This window comes from Oncorhynchus gorbuscha, linkage group LG16 (assembly GCF_021184085.1).
Source record: "Oncorhynchus gorbuscha isolate QuinsamMale2020 ecotype Even-year linkage group LG16, OgorEven_v1.0, whole genome shotgun sequence".
Taxonomy (NCBI): Eukaryota; Metazoa; Chordata; class Actinopteri; order Salmoniformes; family Salmonidae; genus Oncorhynchus; species Oncorhynchus gorbuscha.
This window is the reverse complement of record NC_060188.1, coordinates 17814796-17830331: the sequence shown is the minus strand read 5'-3', so window position 1 is coordinate 17830331 and position 15536 is coordinate 17814796. Positions and strand designations below refer to the sequence as shown.

General features: G+C 44.1%; 3 protein-coding genes across 3 annotated transcripts in view; 2 read left to right on the top strand and 1 right to left on the bottom strand.

Annotated features, from left to right (window-relative positions):
- The window catches only part of LOC123998562 (SUN domain-containing protein 2-like), a 7709-nt gene extending 7308 nt beyond the window's left edge, over window positions 1–401 (bottom strand). Inside the window, exons 1-2 of the mRNA XM_046303527.1 lie at window positions 236–401; window positions 20–122 (exon numbers count right to left, since the gene is read on the bottom strand). Of these exons, the coding sequence (XP_046159483.1) occupies window positions 20–120 (101 nt within the window). The 5' untranslated portion in view covers window positions 121–122; window positions 236–401. The remainder of the gene's footprint in view (window positions 1–19; window positions 123–235) is intronic.
- A 2042-nt stretch (window positions 402–2443) lies between these two features.
- LOC124000571 (volume-regulated anion channel subunit LRRC8D-like) lies at window positions 2444–7252 on the top strand. The gene is made up of 4 exons (XM_046307048.1): window positions 2444–3097; window positions 3206–3456; window positions 4730–5107; window positions 5237–7252. Exons 1-4 carry the CDS (start codon window positions 2762–2764, stop codon window positions 6357–6359), a joined length of 2088 nt encoding a protein of 695 aa, XP_046163004.1. The 5' UTR covers window positions 2444–2761; the 3' UTR covers window positions 6360–7252.
- Window positions 7253–7933: 681 nt separating this feature from the next.
- LOC124000721 (ATP-dependent RNA helicase DDX39A-like) lies at window positions 7934–15325 on the top strand. Its single transcript, XM_046307296.1, has 10 exons — window positions 7934–8053; window positions 9023–9235; window positions 9491–9618; window positions 9717–9993; window positions 10255–10373; window positions 10505–10636; window positions 10811–10920; window positions 11110–11254; window positions 11429–11576; window positions 15118–15325. The coding sequence occupies exons 2-10, from the start codon at window positions 9028–9030 to the stop codon at window positions 15132–15134; spliced, it is 1284 nt and encodes a 427-aa protein (XP_046163252.1). The 5' UTR covers window positions 7934–8053; window positions 9023–9027; the 3' UTR covers window positions 15135–15325.
- The last annotated feature ends 211 nt before the right edge of the window (window positions 15326–15536 follow it).

Genomic DNA, 15536 nt, shown 5'->3' with positions numbered 1-15536 from the left:
AACTCATACACATAATCACCTGACGGGGCTCTCCCTGTAGGAGATGCTGGAGGAAGACTCGTCATCGGAGGACTGGTTATAGTACCCTCCGGTTACTAGCCTCGCGCTTCTCCTGTGCATGACTGGGGGGCAAGAGATTTATTTGTGGATTTCAAATTAGCCTACTTTTAAACAAATAAGCCTACTGACTAAAACCAGGCATTTTTATCTCAGATATAAATAGCCTTCTACTTACCGGAGTCTTGCAATCATAGGCTACAGTAATTTTCGCAGTCTGTAAAATCAGATGTAACGAGAGCAAGTGAAACTTTGCAAATGAGCCACTGTGTTGAAAACTGCAATTACAACGTTATTTACATTGTTGCGTAGAAGGAGCCCAGGGTACGTCATAATCGGCTCTGCGCGCTCTGGACTACTTGATTTATGCAGTGCAATCCCTACCCTAAACCCTAACCTCAACCACTATCCTAACCTTAACCACAGCCTAACTCTTACCATAAACCTTTTAAATGTCAACTTCAATGGGGTATGTCCCAAGGATCCCGGATAGCACTGACCCTTGATTTACAGCGGTCCTCCCGCTCATTCGTCTCCAAATGTCCATTGATTGTTCGAATAAGTAACCCCATGAGTTCATTTTATTTATTTATTACGTTTATTTAAAAGGGACAATGTACAATTAATACAAATCTCACAAGAAATTTGATGCATTAACATTTTAATTATATTTAGCCTAGCTAAACAGCTCATTAAGGCTTCATCTCCCTGGCCCCGGCAGCTGAACAGTAGCCTTCATCTTTTCGGTTTATTGGAACCTCATTATACAAATTGTAAGCCTATAAGCTACTGTAAGAGGGAACATGTGCCAGCCAGGGTGAAATAAATAAGCACAAAAGGCACTGTATTTTTTTGTAGTAAATTATTTTTAACATTTTTGTTTGTTTGTAATAATACTTTTTGGGGGGAGTAGGACTAGGCTACAGGCAGAGCCTTCTATTGCAATAAAAGGCTTTGGCTACGGACTGGGCTGAAATTAATTAGATTTCTTCTCAACATCTCACTTCGTCATGACAACCGTTAAAGAGCCAAAACCCCGTGTTTGTCACCACTGCTGCGGCGCTCCACTCTCAGCACCAGTCACCGCCCGCAATAGAAAAAGTTTTTTTATGAAGTTTCATTCTTGAGAGAACCGGACCGCACCGGAGTAGTCACCCCAGAGCGATGCACCGCGCAATTCACTGTTTTTTTTCTAGACACCGTTTGAGCAGCATCCAGACAAGAAAACGTTTTTGTGAAAGAAAAAGCTGTCTGACAAACGTGCTGTGGTTACATGTAAGTTTTACTATTTTTGCTTGTTATTTAACAACGCTTGAGAATAATTAACGCATCTGATTAACTGATTAACTTTAAATGCAAATCTTAGCCTAAATATTGGCTACTAAAATACTGCATTACAATGTCACACTCACATAAATGTGTAATACCAATTTGTAAGTCGCTCTGGATAAGAGCGTCTGCTAAATGACTTAAATGTAATGTAAATGTAATACAATGCGAATGACACGTCCAATATTCTGTAGTACACTCTTCCTCGAGCGTACCCTGCCGTCATAACCAGGGCACACTGGTATACTGACTAGACAGACTACTGCCTTATATATGGCAGTGTGTGTCAGGGGGATAAAGAAGACAACCAGGAACCAGAAACGTCCTCTCATTCAGTTAAATCTACAGTCAACGACATGTCACATATTACCCTATTACCTTAAACTATATTACACAAGTAGTTTTGAATCATATTATTTTTCAGCAAGGTCGGGTAACCACTTTTAACTTTGTTTAACAAAGCTCTCTGTAACAGTTCTAAACCACAAGACTTGTTCGTTGGAGGGAAAACGTACTGGATTGAACTGGAGGCCAGTCTTATAAATGAGTCTGTCTCCTATAAAGTGCTTTTTTCCCTCTCACTTCCTTTTCTGATTATTTTGTCTCTTTCCCAACAGTTAAATCTCCTACACCAGTGTTTTTAAAATGCTGGTCTGGTCCCACTGGAGGGCTACAACTGATTCCTTTCAGGTCTGGATCCTGGCACAATAAGCATTGGAGTTGGTGACAGCAGAATCACTATTCCACCATTTTGTTAGTCAGTCCTTCACCTAGCATAAGCCATGTTCAGTCTGTCAGAGCTGGCCTCTCTGAGTGAGCGTCAGGGCAGCTCCAAGCTGCTGAAGCCCTGGTGGGAGGTCTTCATGGAGTACCTGGTGGTGCTGATGCTCATGGTATCTGTGTTGTCAGGCACCCTGTTGCTATCTCAAGACAGGGTGGTGTGTCTCCCCCTGGACCTCACTACCACCCCTACTAACCAGAACACCTCCTCCAGCAGTGGTGCCGTACCTCAACCCCACCCCCCCTAACAGGCCCCCCACCAAAGCATCCCCCCCTACCAGCCAACCCTTGGACCCCTGCTAGGGGCAGACGCACCCACCTGGACTACCAGCAGTATGTCTACATTAGCCAGGTGTGCTACCACGAGGCCCTGCCCTGGTACTCCCGCTTCTTCCCCTATGTGGCTCTACTCCAGTCCCTGGTGCTATTGGCCAGCGGTTGCTTCTGGTTCCACTTCCCCCTCACCTCTGCCCGCATAGAGCACTTCCTGACCATCCTGGCCAAGTGTTGTGAGTCTCCCTGGACCTCCCGCGCCCTGTCCCATGCCGCTCGCCAGGAGGAGGGAGGGGAGGAGACAGGCCCCCAGGATCTCCAAATGCCTCCTCCTACTCTCCTGTCTTCACTCTCCGTATCCCGCAACCGCCAGTCCAGCCTGGACTCGGGCACAGACAGCCCCCTGCTGGTGAGATCGGATAGCGCATCCACTGCCGCCCCTCCCTCGCCCTGCCCCTCCACTCTCTCCCGGACCTCCTCCCTGTCCACCATGTCTCTGTCCCGGGCCCATGTCCTGGCTTCCAAATCCCCTGTGGTGCTGGATGGTTCACGGCGGGTTGCCAGTTTGGACCGGAGTGACGGGGAGCAGGCCAGGGCACTGTTCGAGAGGGTGCGCCGCTTCCGCTCCCACTGTGAGAACTCTGAAGTCATCTACAAGGTCAGGGGTCATTTACTGAACGTGTCTGAACTATTTTTTCGATGTATCTGTTTACCATACCACACCTTCACATTCACTATCCCTGTTTTCTGCTCTCTCCTGCATTAGGTGTACTTGGCCCAGACAGTGTTCAAGCTACTGCTGGTGGTGCTGATAGTGGGCTACACCACTCCTCTGATGAGCTCCATCTCGTTCACCCACACCTGCCTGCCCCAGGCCCATGCCCTGACTGGCTACAGTGCCTTTGAGTGTACCCATGCCCTGGCGTCTGTCCTCCACAAGTTGCTGCTGGCCTACATCAGCCTGGTGGGGCTCTTTGGCCTGCTGAGCATCTACACCCTCAGCTGGATCCTCCACAGGTCTGGATAGCAGATTAGTGGCAACATTTTTATGAGTGTTGTGACTGTAATTTGCATTTTTACTTTCCCATCTATTTTAATTGGCTTTGCTCTGCAGCCAGTGGTATAAAGTGCTTAATTAAACATACTTTAAAGTACTACTTAAGTAGTTTACTTTTGTCAGGACCCGGTTACGAACCCAGGTCTCCGGAGTGAGAAACAATCACTTAACCAACTGAGCCACGAATAGTCGGCAGAACCCAGAAGATGAGGCAGACACAGCAGTACTTGAGACGGTGTATTTAATGAAGTAAAAAGTGAAGTTCTTCAGGAAAACATGTAACTCCACAACCTCAAAAGGAATTCCACAAGAACAAAGGTAATCCTCCAAGACAAAAAAGGTAAATCCACAAGGTGGAAGGTAAAGCACAAAAGCCTCAAAAGATACTCAAAAACAAACAAACAATAACAAAAAAAACAGAATTCCACAAGAGAGTCCACCGGGATCAACAAGAGTTCACAGAGTACTAGGGCTGGGTGCTAACATACAAACACAGAGCAAAGAACTGAGGAAAACAAAGGGTTTAAATACAATCAGGGGAAATGAGGCACAGGTGCAAATAATAATGGGGATCAAGGGAAAACAAAAGGTCAAAAGGCACAATGGGGGCATCTAGTGACCAAAAACCGGAACAACCCTGGCCAAATCCTGACAACTTTACTATTAATATTTTTTTTTACTAACTTTTACTTTTTATTTTTCACTACATTCTTAAGGAAAATCATGTACTTTTTACAACTGACACCCAAAAGTACTTGTTACATTTTGAATGCTTTGCATGACAGGAAAACAGTCAAATTCACGCAATTCTCAAAAGAACATACCTGGTCATCCCAACTGCATCTGGTCTGGTGGACTCACTAAACACTAAATGCTTCATTAGTAAATGAAGTCTGAGTGTTGGAATGTGCCCCTGGCTATCCGTAAATTTAAAAAACTAGAAAATCATGCTGTCTGGTTTGCTTAATGTAAAGACTGTGAAATTATTTATACTTGTACTCTTGATAATTGAGTATATTTAAAACCAAATACTTTTAGACTACTACTTTACTTAAGTGGTATTTTGCTGGGTGACTTTCACTTTTACTTGATTCATTTTCTATTAAGGCATCTTGACTTTTACTCAAGTATGACAATTTGGTACTTTTTCCACCATTGTCTGCAGCATATTACACTCTTAGTACCTTTGTTCTTAACTATACAGTGCTCTGTTTGTGGTTGTGCACCCCTCAGCTCCCTGCGTCAATACTCCTTTAACAAACTGAGGGAGCTGGGCTCCATGAGGGATGTCCCTGACTTATGTAATGACCTGGCCTTCCTGTTACACATGGCTGACCAGTACGACCCCCTACTGGCCCAGCGTCTTTCCGTCTTCCTGTCACCCGTCAGCGAGACACGCCTGCTGGAGGAGAGCCTGGAGAGGCGCTGGGGTGCCGAGAGGCTGCGCTCCATGACCACGGTCGACCCAGAGGGACGGCCCCTGCTGCAGCTGGTGGCCCTGCCGCGCCTGCCCCCTGCCCTCTTCACCCTCAGCCAGCTGGTAGTTCTCAAGCTGGAGCTCATCACAGACGCCAAGCTCCCTGCACAGGTGGCCAACATGACCTCACTCAGGTGAGCCATATAGCCAACATTGAAGCCACCAAATATTGAAATAATCTACATACAATATACACTTTATAGAAGTGTTTGGTTTGGTGTGTTTTAGACAAGGGGCTTCAATTGTTTTATATGTCACAACAGGGAGCTTCATTTGTACCACTGTACTGCAGCCATGCAGCCTGGTTCCCTGGTGGTTCTGCAGGAGCGTCTGGAGGCCCTGCACCTCACCTTCACCCAGGCTGCAGAGATCCCTGGCTGGGTCTACTCTCTCCGCGGCCTGCAGGAGCTGCACCTTTCTGGCCGACTGGGCTGCGAGGGCGGGGTGGGCCGTGGCTGGGCCCTGGGAAGCCTCCGGCAGCTCCGTCACCTCCGGGTGCTGGTCCTGAGGGGCATGCTGCAGCGTGTGCCCGGGGAGCTGGGGGAGGTGGCAGGGAGCCTGGTGAGGCTGGAGATCCACAACGAGGGCTCCAGGCTGCTGGTGCTGACGGGCCTGCGGCGTGTGGCCGGCCTGACCGAGCTGCAGCTGCAGGACTGCCACTTGGAGCGCCTGCCCTCTGCCCTGCTGGCCCTCACCAGCCTGCGCACCCTGGACCTGCAGCACAACAGCCTGCGCACCCTGGAGGAGCTCCTAGGGCTGGCACACCTCCGCCGCCTCTCCTGCCTCAGGCTAGCCCACAACCGTATTCTGGCCCTACCCGCTAGTGTTGGTGTACTGCGTGCTCTGGAGCTCCTGGACCTGGGGTACAACCAGCTCCAGAGCCTTCCCCCGGCCCTCTTCAACCTCCACCACCTACGTCGCCTCCTACTGGCTGGAAACCTGCTGGACGAGCTGCCAGCAGAGGTAGGGGCGCTGACATTTCTCACAGAGTTGGACCTGAGTGGGAACAGGCTGGAGAGCCTGCCCCCAGAGCTCTTCAGTCGCTGTTTGGAGCTGCGGAGCCTGAATGTATCCCACAACTCCCTGGGTTCCCTGCCTCCAGGGCTGAGCAACCTGAGTCACCTGTCCCGCCTGGACCTGCGCAGCAACAGTCTAGAAGAGCTGCCCATGGAGCTGGGCTGCTGTTCAGGACTGCATGGAGAAGGTCTGCTGGTGGAGGACTGGCTGCTCCATGCACTGCCACGACATGTGAAGGAGTTCCTAACCCAGTCTGGCTCTCATACCGGCAAATCCTTAGAATCACACTCCCGTCCAGACTCAGATAGCTTCCCCTACTTCTCGGCTACCCAGTGGAGTTTCTCCTCTGCTCTGGAATCACGGATATAGAACTAGAGATTAATATTGTCGAACCATTCATAGAATACATTCAACATCTTGTAGTGTCTGTATTGTTTCCGACAAATCATATATTTTTTACTGCTTATTTTATTTCTGCCTACATTTGATTTTTTAACACCTCTTTTTCTTCTTGACCACTCTTTTCTATGTTTACTTGTTGAGTTTGTGGGGTACATCACTGCAGCTCTGACACATCCACAATCTTTCTAGACAAAAAGTGATTTTACATGAAAGTTCATAGACTTTGCTGCAGTGAAATGTTTGATGCCTTACAGTTTATATAACATCCATATACATAACCCTTTGGAAAAACTGAGAAGTCTTTGCTTCCACTTTGAGGGTCCTCTATTAATTTCATTTCAAGGTAAAAACAGTATTTTGAAGGAGGCTGCGCTGGATGAATGCATGTCCTGCTACATTGGATTAGACATTGACATGGAACGATCGTTATTATCCCGATGGTGTAGCTCAGAGATCCCTCCACAGGCTTACTGAAATTCTGTGCTTTCTGGGACTTGTTTGTCTGAGGAGGACAATACCCTGAGCTCCAATGAGCTTATGAAGTTCAAAGGCCTAAACTGTACATGTGGAAAGACTGAAATTGGACAGACTGAAAGGACTTAAAAGACCAATAAGATTAACATTAACATTTATTCCTACTTGTTTTGCACATATTTAATCTTCAAAAAAGTCAAATGAATCTTACTAGCATTGGGTGCAACCTTTTGTGAAACTAATACAATAGTGTGCTTGTTCAGAACATTAGCACATTATTGTGACTAGAAATTATGAAAACTTGTTTAACTTTTTTGTATGGCTAATAATATTAATTACAGTGCATACCCTTATTGGTGACTTTTGGGACTATTTTATTGCAACACCTACAACGTAATACAAAACACATTCCAATGAATCGTGGCAAAAACATATTATTGATTAAATTAAGTGTTTGTGTTCTTCTGTACACAAGACCATGGTCAATTTTAGTGACGGAATTAATTTAATACACTATGAAAGTCCAGCCTACTTCCTGGATCATGTTCCATAATATTTTTTAATGAGATTCAACATGCAATCATAAAATTCATAAAAACGCGATCATTTATGATATATGTAAAATTATATTTGTTTTCGTGGCTTAATTTACTTCTGCCCAATACGTTTTTATAAGGTATTAGATTACAAAATAGAAAACGCAATCTAAAATGTTATTGAAAGACAACAGGCGGATTTATATTTGTAGATTTTGCCCTTTATCAATTTTTTAAAAATCGCATTGTTTAGAAACAAAGGCGACTCGAGCTATTGCACACGCTTACTTCACAGAGTAGGCGTTCCCTACCGGAAATATACAGATGCATGCTGGAACTGGCTAAAAGGATCTCGCTAGCTCGTGCTTGGCTCTTGCTCACTATTTCCCATTGGAAACGACAGTCTGTGGGCTATCTTGGTTATAAAAAATCTCTGACAGGAGTGCTTATCGTCCCTATTGATTGACAGCTTGACTTGGCCAATCGTGATAGAATTAGGAGTAGTGTCGTCAAATTGACACGTAAACCAACCAATGATATTACTGTATTTGGTGAAGGCGGAAGTTCCGGCTTGTCGTATAAACTGTGGCCTCCTCTCCATGTGGTTTTGAGGAGTATTTTTTGGAGGTTGAATTGTAACATCGCTGCAAGGTAAGACGGTAGCTAATATTGCTTATTTGTGTCCTTTTGGGAAAATGCTGGTTCTCGTAGTTGTATTATAAATCACCAACTGCTTTTGATGGTTTTCGGATAAGCAAGATCTTGGCAAATGCATTGTTAGTTCTGAGCAAGGCATCTGGAAGTAACGATGGCTATTTTGCTAGCTAGGCTAGGGCTAACGTTAGCTAACCAAAACCGATCAAAGTCGTGCAAAACATTGGAGTTAGCCACGTGTGGCTCTACATGTTGTGTAATTTGGACAGTAGTTGGTTTAGTTCGATAGCTCGCTACATTGATAGTTTTATTAGTTAACGTTAGCTACCAGAACTGCTAGTAATTTAGCTAACTAGGTTGGCCTGAGCTGAGCTGCGGCAAAATATTCATGACATTGTTTGCGTTACTATACTATTGTACTACTATACTATTGTTTGCGTTACTATACGGATGTTACGTTCCAGAGGTATCTCTGATTTTACTCGTAAACAACCTACGGAGCTAGCCAATACCAACAGTTGTTGACGAAACCTTTTGTAGTTGCTTACCATTTATAACAAAATGCTAGCTAGCAACCATGGCCCCTGGTTTTGTTTGTAATTCATAATTGAGCTGCTTATTTTGCTGTTGAACGTGGATAGTTTGCAACTAGTTAACTACGTAACTTAACTGGATAGTCATGGCTTAGCTTGTTTGAGACGTTTCCTGCAACTGTCAACGTCATGATTTAGTTAAACGTTATGGTTTGGTGTTACTGAATGTTAACTTAATAGTGCTCTGATGTAGACTAACCTTACCATGGATAGTGGCGATGTTGGTCTCTTAACTTTCAAATCTCCTAATTGAATACATCTTTTTATTTAAAAAATATGGTCTCGGGGACAATCTTTAGTAAAAAACAAATGGTGACCGCTACTGTGAATGACCAGCCATTATTGCCCCCTAACCCTCGTTTTTTTTCTATAGACGGAATGGCTGAGAATGACGTTGACAATGAGCTGCTGGACTATGAAGAGGATGAGGAGCCTCAGGGAGCCCCGGAGACTACTGCCCCAGCAGGCAAGAAGGAGGTGAAGGGCTCCTATGTCTCCATCCACAGCTCTGGCTTCAGAGACTTTCTGCTCAAACCAGAGCTGCTCCGCGCTATTGTCGACTGTGGCTTTGAGCATCCATCTGAAGGTGAGTGCAATGGGTGGATGAGTGCTGGGAGTGGCATAAATGGAGGTCATGAATAGCAGTGGCATGTCTGTGGATACAATGGAGTGCCTGTATAGGTGGATGCTGTGTCCAACGTCATTGGGTGTTGATGGACCACTTGTCAAAACAGTGCATTTGTTGTCCAAGGTGTGTTATGGTAAACAATGGCTTTTTTGTTCAGATAAAGGTGGTGAACTGCATTCAGGTGTACTGACCAAATGCCTCATTGTTTTCCAGTTCAACATGAGTGCATCCCTCAGGCCATCCTGGGCATGGACATCCTTTGCCAGGCCAAGTCTGGTATGGGCAAAACGGCAGTGTTTGTTCTTGCCACACTACAGCAGATTGAGCCTGTGGATGGACAGGTCAGTATCTGCAAATGTCTCTTATGTCAAGTTTCAAATATTTGTTATGCATAACCCACAGGTGACCTATTCGCATCAAATACTACTCTTTTCTCTAGGTGTCAGTTCTAGTAATGTGCCACACACGAGAGCTGGCCTTCCAGATCAGTAAAGAGTACGAGCGTTTCTCCAAGTACATGCCCACAGTAAAGGCAGCCGTGTTCTTTGGGGGCCTGTCTATCAAGAAGGATGAGGATGTGCTGAAGAAGAACTGCCCTCACATTGTGGTGGGAACCCCTGGCCGAATCCTGGCCCTCATCCGCAACAAGACCCTCAACCTAAAGAATGTCAAGCACTTTGTCCTGGATGAATGTGACAAGATGCTGGAGCAGTTGGGTGAGTCCTTGCTTATTATTAGTGTCCTTTTTGGAAATGGTCCTTCACTCGACTGTTAATCCAACCCATTTTTGTAATTTACCCCCTGAAAAAAATGTTTTCTATCAATTGCAATCTTGATTTGGGTTTCCCCAATGGAAATCTGTTGTCGCATATAGACTGAGTAAAGTGGATGTCTTGGTTCTTGGCTGTTGGCTGTTCTGGGGGGGTAGTTTGAGACTTGGCTGTTTTATCTATGGTCCCATTTCTCTCATGTTTCAGACATGAGGCGTGACGTACAGGACATCTTCAGGCTAACACCACATGAGAAGCAGTGCATGATGTTCAGCGCCACCCTCAGCAAGGAGATTCGACCGGTCTGCCGCAAGTTCATGCAGGATGTGAGTGCAGGGGGTAGCACTGCCACTTCATGCGGTTATGGACTCAAGTTGTTTGTAAAACAGCACAACTTTGCATTGACTTCATAGAAGTATTTTTGTGGTTCTGAAGTGACATGCTCTGTCTCCTGTAGCCCATGGAGGTGTTTGTAGATGATGAGACCAAGCTGACGTTGCACGGTCTGCAGCAGTACTACTGCAAGCTGAAGGACAGTGAGAAGAACCGCAAGCTCTTTGACCTGCTTGATGTGCTGGAGTTCAACCAGGTAAACCCACACACTAATGGTATAACTTTTATCCCTGTAAGAAGTCTTATTTGTGCTGTTTCCTTGTAAATGTCCATTTGTAAGTCGCTCTGGATAAGAGCGTCTGCTAAATGACTTAAATGTAAATGTAAATGTGTTTGCTATATTTCTGTAATGTCTCCTGTGTACCTCTAGGTGGTGATCTTTGTCAAGTCAGTGCAGCGCTGTGTGGCGCTCTCTCAGCTACTGGTGGAACAGAACTTCCCTGCCATTGCCATCCACAGGGGCATGGCTCAGGAGGAGAGGTCAGTCTCTGTTGCTTACATGCATGCTTTTCTCTCACATCTCAAATGAAATGGAGCCCCAAATGCTGGCTTTTTATATAGCTGAAAGCCTCTTCAACTAACTCTGCACAGTTTCCTTCAAATGGCAGCCTCTACATCTAGTAATACCTATAGCAGCTGTGTTAATCCTCTCTGGCTGTCTATCCCCAGGCTGTCCCGTTACCAGCAGTTCAAGGACTTCCAAAGGCGGATCTTGGTGGCCACCAACCTGTTTGGCCGAGGGATGGATATCGAGCGAGTCAATATTGTCTTCAATTACGACATGCCTGAGGACTCGGACACCTACTTACACAGGGTGAGTCACATAACTGAAGGAGCCTCAAACACCGGTGTTCTGGTTGTGAATGGTATTTCCAAATACCGATTGCATCTGACGATTTCATCAACTTGTCATTGGCCTCTGTAGATCTCCCTCCAAAGGCTCATATTCTTTGAGTTGTCACTCCCATTTGACCCTTTTGCCCTTCAGGTGGCCCGTGCTGGGCGGTTTGGAACCAAGGGTCTGGCTGTGACCTTTGTGTCAGACGAGACCGATGCCAAGACTTTGAATGACGTGCAGGACCGCTTTGAGGTAAATGTTGCCGAGCTGCCAGAAGAGATCGACATCTCCACTTACAGTAAGTCTTTCTCCATCCTTATACACTCAAACTGACATAACTATTACTCAACTTGCAAGAACAAAAAGTGATCTTTGTCACTGTCTGCTGATGTTTAATTCAATGTTTAAAGGGAATGAGTGTAGCGGGTCAAAGTGACTTGGCGATCATAACAAATGTCAATGTGTCTGGGGTAAGCTGCATCTGTTAATCATTAGTACTCTAATGCTGGGCCTGAAAGTTCAGGGGGATATTGTCAGCTCATTGAAACCCCCAAGATAATTGCCTGGTATAATAACTCCCTTAGTGGTGGTGACTAGAGAGAATTGGACTGCCACATAGGGCTGTCCTCCACACAATATCTTTGCCACCCGAAAGTAATTTGTTCTTTTGACCAATCAGTTGGTTGACATTTTAAAGTGTTATTTATATATTTTTCCATAGCGTTTGTCTGGTGCTTTAAGCCAGGGGTGTCAACTCATTCCACGGGGGGCCTAGTGTCTGAGTTTTTGGTTTCTCCTTTCAATTAAGACCTATACAACCAGATGTGAAGTTCCTTACTAAACAGTGACTTTGATGAATTAAGTCCAAGGGAGGCGCGAAAGCCCTTAGATACTATTCCCTCTGGAATGAGTTTCACACGTGCTTTAAGTACACATTTTGATGAAATAAACAAATGACTCCGGAGCCAGAGAACCTGTACCTGAACATCCTACTAGCCTTCACAGATTCTGCCGTTATGCTCTCTTCTACCAATTTGTGTGCCAGTTAAGGGTTTCATATGCACTTTTTCATGGAACAGTGATAATAAATTATACAAATATAAGTCACTTCTATTGTCAACTATGTAAAAGATGCCAACAAATAAACATTGTAGGCTGCAGATTAATATTGTGATAACTTTTTTTTTCAACCACTCCACATTTCTTGTTAACAAACTAGTTTTGGCAAGTCAGTTAGGACTTTGCATGACACAAGTAATTTTTTCCAACAATTGTTTACAGGCAGATTATTTAACTTATAATTCACTGTATCACAATTTCAGTGGGTCAGAACTTTACATACACTAAGTTCACTGTGCCTTTTAAACGGCTTGGAAAGTTCCAGAAAATGATGTCATGGCTTTAGAAGCTTCTGATAGGCTTTTTTAAAAACCTTTTATTTAACTAGGCAAGTCAGATAGCAAATTCTTATTTTCAATTACGACCTAGGAACAGTGAGTTAACTTTTTGCTTGGGGGCAGAACGACAGATTTTTACCTTGTCAGCTCGGGGATACGATCTGGCAACCTTTCGGTTACTAGTCCAATGCTCAAACCACGAGGCTATCATTTGTGTCAAAAAGGGGTGTGGATGTATTTCAAGGCCTCCCCTCAAACTCAGTGCCTCTTTGCTTGACATCGTGGGAAAACTAAAATAAATCAGCCAAGACTCCAGGAAAAAAAATTGTAGACCTCCAAGTCTGGTTCATCCTTGGGAGCAATTTCCAAAAGACTGAAGGTACCACGTTCATCTGTACAAACAATAGTACGCAAGTATGAACACCACGGGACCACGCAGCCATTGTTCTGCTCAGGAAGGAGCCTTGTTCTGTCTCCTAGAGATTAATGTACTTTGGTGTGAAAAGTGCAAATCAATCCCAGAACAACAGCAAAGGACCTTGTGAAGATGCTGAAGGAAACCGGTACAAAAGTATCTATATCCACAGTAAAACGAGTCCTACATTGACATAACCTGAAAGGCCGCTCGGCAAGGAAGAAGCCACTGCTCCAAAACCACCATTAAAAAAAGCCAGACTACGGTTTGAACTGCACATGGGGATCTGTGTCAGATCATAATTTTTGGATTAATGTCCTCTGGTCTGATGAAACAAAAATGGAACTATTTGGTCATGATGACCATCGTTATGTTTGGAGGAAAAGGGGGAGGCTTGCAAGCCGAAGAACACTATCCCAACCGTGACGCATGGGGGTGGCAGCGTCATGTTGTGGGTGTGCTTTGCTGCAGGAGGGACTGGAGCACTTAACAAAATAGATGGCATCATGAGGAAAAATGTGGATATATTGAAGCAACATCAGTCAGGAAGTTAAAGCTTGGTCGCAAATGGGTCTTCCAAATGAACGATGACCCCAAGCATACTATCAAAGTTGTGGCAAAATGGCTTAAGGACCACAAAGTCAAGGTATTGGAGTGGCCATCACTAAGCCCTGACCTCAATCCTATAGAAAATGTGTGTGAGCATGTTTGACCCAAGTTAAACAATTTAAAGGCAATGCTACCAAATTCTAATTGCATGCAAACTTCTGATCCACTGGGAATGTGAAAAAATAATTCTCTCTACTATTATTCTGACATTTTGCATTCTTAAAATAAAGTGGTGACTAACCTGACCTAGGACAGTTTGCAAACATGGTTTACTAGGATTAAATATATTTAGCTAAGGTGGATGTAAACTTCTGATTTCAACTGTAAATATCCTATAAATCACATTGGCTACGCATGGCCTGTCTGCAACAAACTCAACATTATCAATTGGGTCCAGCCCGACCCGTGCGCTAGTGAACTTGCAACATTTAAATAAAATACCCTGTTTAGCTGCACCAGTGAGCTCTGAACAGAAACCACTAAGCTATTTGTGCAAGGGATAAGAAGTAATCAGGTAGGCCTTTAACTTTAAAAAAAAAAAACATTTCCACTGGATCAGAGCATAACATTTTTCCCTTTCACTCAGTGGTTAACAAAAGAGACGGGGCAGGAAAGATTTTTCAAATACATTGAGTAACTATTGTCACTCTCAATGCATTTGTTTTTGAGGTGACAAGTTACTTTAGAGCTCCAAATCCTCAGTGGTGGTGAGTTAAGCCAATCAGAATGCAGCACATCCTCAAATGGGTACTTTATAAACTTTTTTTTTTGTCTACATTTGCAAGCAGACCATGTAGCCTTAGGCCTAAATTTATACTTAGTCAGTTGAGCATCCTTAGTCAACATTGACAGGAGCACTTTAAACAAAATACAATTAGTAAATGGAATTAAATGCATCTAAAGTTGTTTCTCACAAGTGTAGCATAGGTTGTGCGCTCTGACAATGAACAATAAGACTAATATTAAATGCATTAACAGAAATTATGGTAAACAAACACTAGATTAGAAATTGACTCAATCGTGCATGTACTAGTGACTTAATGGGGAATTGATAGACACTAACAAAGGGCAAACGATTCTCATAATGAATTGGCGGGAGTGGGTTCTGGAGAGGTGTTGTGCATCTTCGCCGCCATCCCTGTGGACTCTAGTGGATTAGTCCACAGACATGCGCGACCCACATGTTTTGTTTCATGCTCGACTCACAGGTTTATGTGCCATTATGACACAAATGTGGGGTCAGCACTAAACTGGGTAGGTCTTAGTGAATGGAGACTCCGTACATGTTTATTATTATTATTATATTTAAACGTATGGTGAAAAGCTGGAATGCTGGTGCTTATGGAGATGGTCTTCAGAAGTGCCTCTTCTTGCCTTTCTCACCCACCACTTTTTTTCTTCTATTTTTTTTCTTCTAGTTGAGCAGTCCAGATGAGTCCTCCATCCCAGAAGAAATGTCTGCTAATCCTGAATCTGTCCTTGTTTGGATTATAAACCTTCCTCGCTGTTTTATTTTAAGCTCTGTTCCTTGACTGTTCAAATGTATTTTTATTTTATCATTGGGGGTTGTCTGGTTTTAATTTTGTGGTTTATTTTTGGTCAATGAAATTAAAACATTTTATAAAATTCCAGTTTCTGATCCAATTTGACAGGTTACATGTTACTTACAAAGTGTATTAAGAAATTCTTCAAGTGACTTTATTTTTGCTAGTTAAATGGGACCATAAATTCCCCATTCAGAATGATTTAATGCAAGCTTACAAACGTTGGGCCCAATCTAAAACGCATCAGGAAAGTGTATAAAAAGCTTCGAAATTACTCTTTACTGTGAGTCCCA